This window comes from Solanum stenotomum, chromosome 2 (assembly GCF_019186545.1).
Source record: "Solanum stenotomum isolate F172 chromosome 2, ASM1918654v1, whole genome shotgun sequence".
Taxonomy (NCBI): Eukaryota; Viridiplantae; Streptophyta; class Magnoliopsida; order Solanales; family Solanaceae; genus Solanum; species Solanum stenotomum.
The window spans coordinates 4521116-4522606 of record NC_064283.1 but is presented as its reverse complement, the minus strand read 5'-3'; the positions used below and the strand labels follow the sequence as shown (position 1 = coordinate 4522606).

General features: G+C 28.1%; 1 protein-coding gene across 1 annotated transcript; it reads left to right on the top strand.

Moving 5' to 3' along the window:
* Positions 1-337: 337 nt before the first annotated feature.
* Positions 338-1282, top strand: LOC125856875 (snakin-1). The gene is made up of 2 exons (XM_049536524.1): positions 338-517; positions 1015-1282. Exons 1-2 carry the CDS (start codon positions 436-438, stop codon positions 1197-1199), a joined length of 267 nt encoding a protein of 88 aa, XP_049392481.1. The 5' UTR covers positions 338-435; the 3' UTR covers positions 1200-1282.
* Positions 1283-1491: the final 209 nt, after the last annotated feature.

Genomic DNA, 1491 nt, shown 5'->3' with positions numbered 1-1491 from the left:
ACAAAAACAGAAGATGACAAAATCATGAATTTTAGCGTAACCCACTTTTAATGTGCAAATACTCCAACAACCCCACTCCCAATCCGTCGTTATTTATTCGCACTCAATATTTATGAAATTTTCATGTTGAATGACTTGTTCATATTCAATATTTAAGTTAAATTTATTAATTTTCTATATTTAGTGATAGATAAAAATTCGAAAATATATTATTAATTTATTATGATTAACCAACATTATGTATCATGTATTTATTTGAAATGGTATAAATGAATTTTTTTTATCCTGTTTTGTCAGACCCACCCACAGTTTACTTACTTAATTAATTTATAAAAAACATTTACAGTGGACCACCAACTTTTCTCCTGGCTATATATTCCCCCATTAAAACCATTTAGTAATGCTTCACTTCATCAAATTTTCAGCTTAGAAAAAATGAAGTTATTTCTATTAACTCTGCTTTTGGTCACTCTTGTTATTACCCCTTCTCTCATTCAAACTACCATGGCTGGTTCAAGTAAGTACCAATTCTTCCATCATCTTTAAAATTTGCTACTAGTCTTCTGGAAACATCCACCAGGTAGTAGTAAGGTTTTCGTATACTCTGCTTTTTTCATACCTTATCAAGTGAAATTTGAATATGTACTTGTCCTCGGGCATAGCTATAGCCATTCCAGGGTATCCAATTATATGTCAAATTTACATTTAAAGAATATATATTTAAAATTGAATACACTTGACAAAAGTTATGTCTTTAGCTAGTGGTAATGAGTTTTCATTTGAACTTTTGGGTTTGAACCCCAAATAGTACAATATTTTTTTGTTTTATTTTGACAGCCACACATCATTATTTTTAGACACCTTTAATAAAATTTCTAGCTTAACCACTGATTGTTCTAATATTTTCACTACTATCCACTAACACAACACATATATAAGATAATTTTGTCCACTAATTTTTTTTTTTAAAGTTATATGTTCTAATTATGAGTTTTTTTTTTTAATTTTTTAAAGATTTTTGTGATTCAAAGTGCAAGCTGAGATGTTCAAAGGCAGGACTTGCAGACAGATGCTTAAAGTACTGTGGAATTTGTTGTGAAGAATGCAAATGTGTGCCTTCTGGAACTTATGGTAACAAACATGAATGTCCTTGTTATAGGGACAAGAAGAACTCTAAGGGCAAGTCTAAATGCCCTTGAATTTGATGTATTCCAAATAATCTAAGTGGTTATATTTGGTCTTCACATATTAAGTTTTCTAGGTATGTTAAAGTTATACATATTGAAAACTAGAAAAAAAAAAAAAAACTTTTGTTATTAATAAATAAATGGGTTCTTTTTTGAACTCTTTGGATAGTTTTCTGCTTTGTTTTAAATGTAATATGATTTTGAATTCTTATAAATAATAATTTGCTTTGTTTTAAATGTAATATGATTTTGAATGCTTATAAATAATAATTTACTGTTTGGTTAAGTAGAACAGATCATATCT

Excerpts from the sequence above, each read along its gene's own strand:
- LOC125856875 (XM_049536524.1), top strand. The coding sequence starts at position 436 with ATGAAGTTATTTCTATTAACTCTGCTTTTGGTCACTCTTGTTATTACC. Across the intron at positions 518-1,014 it reads AACTACCATGGCTGGTTCAA|ATTTTTGTGATTCAAAGTGC; the intron begins GTAAGTACCAAT and ends AATTTTTTAAAG.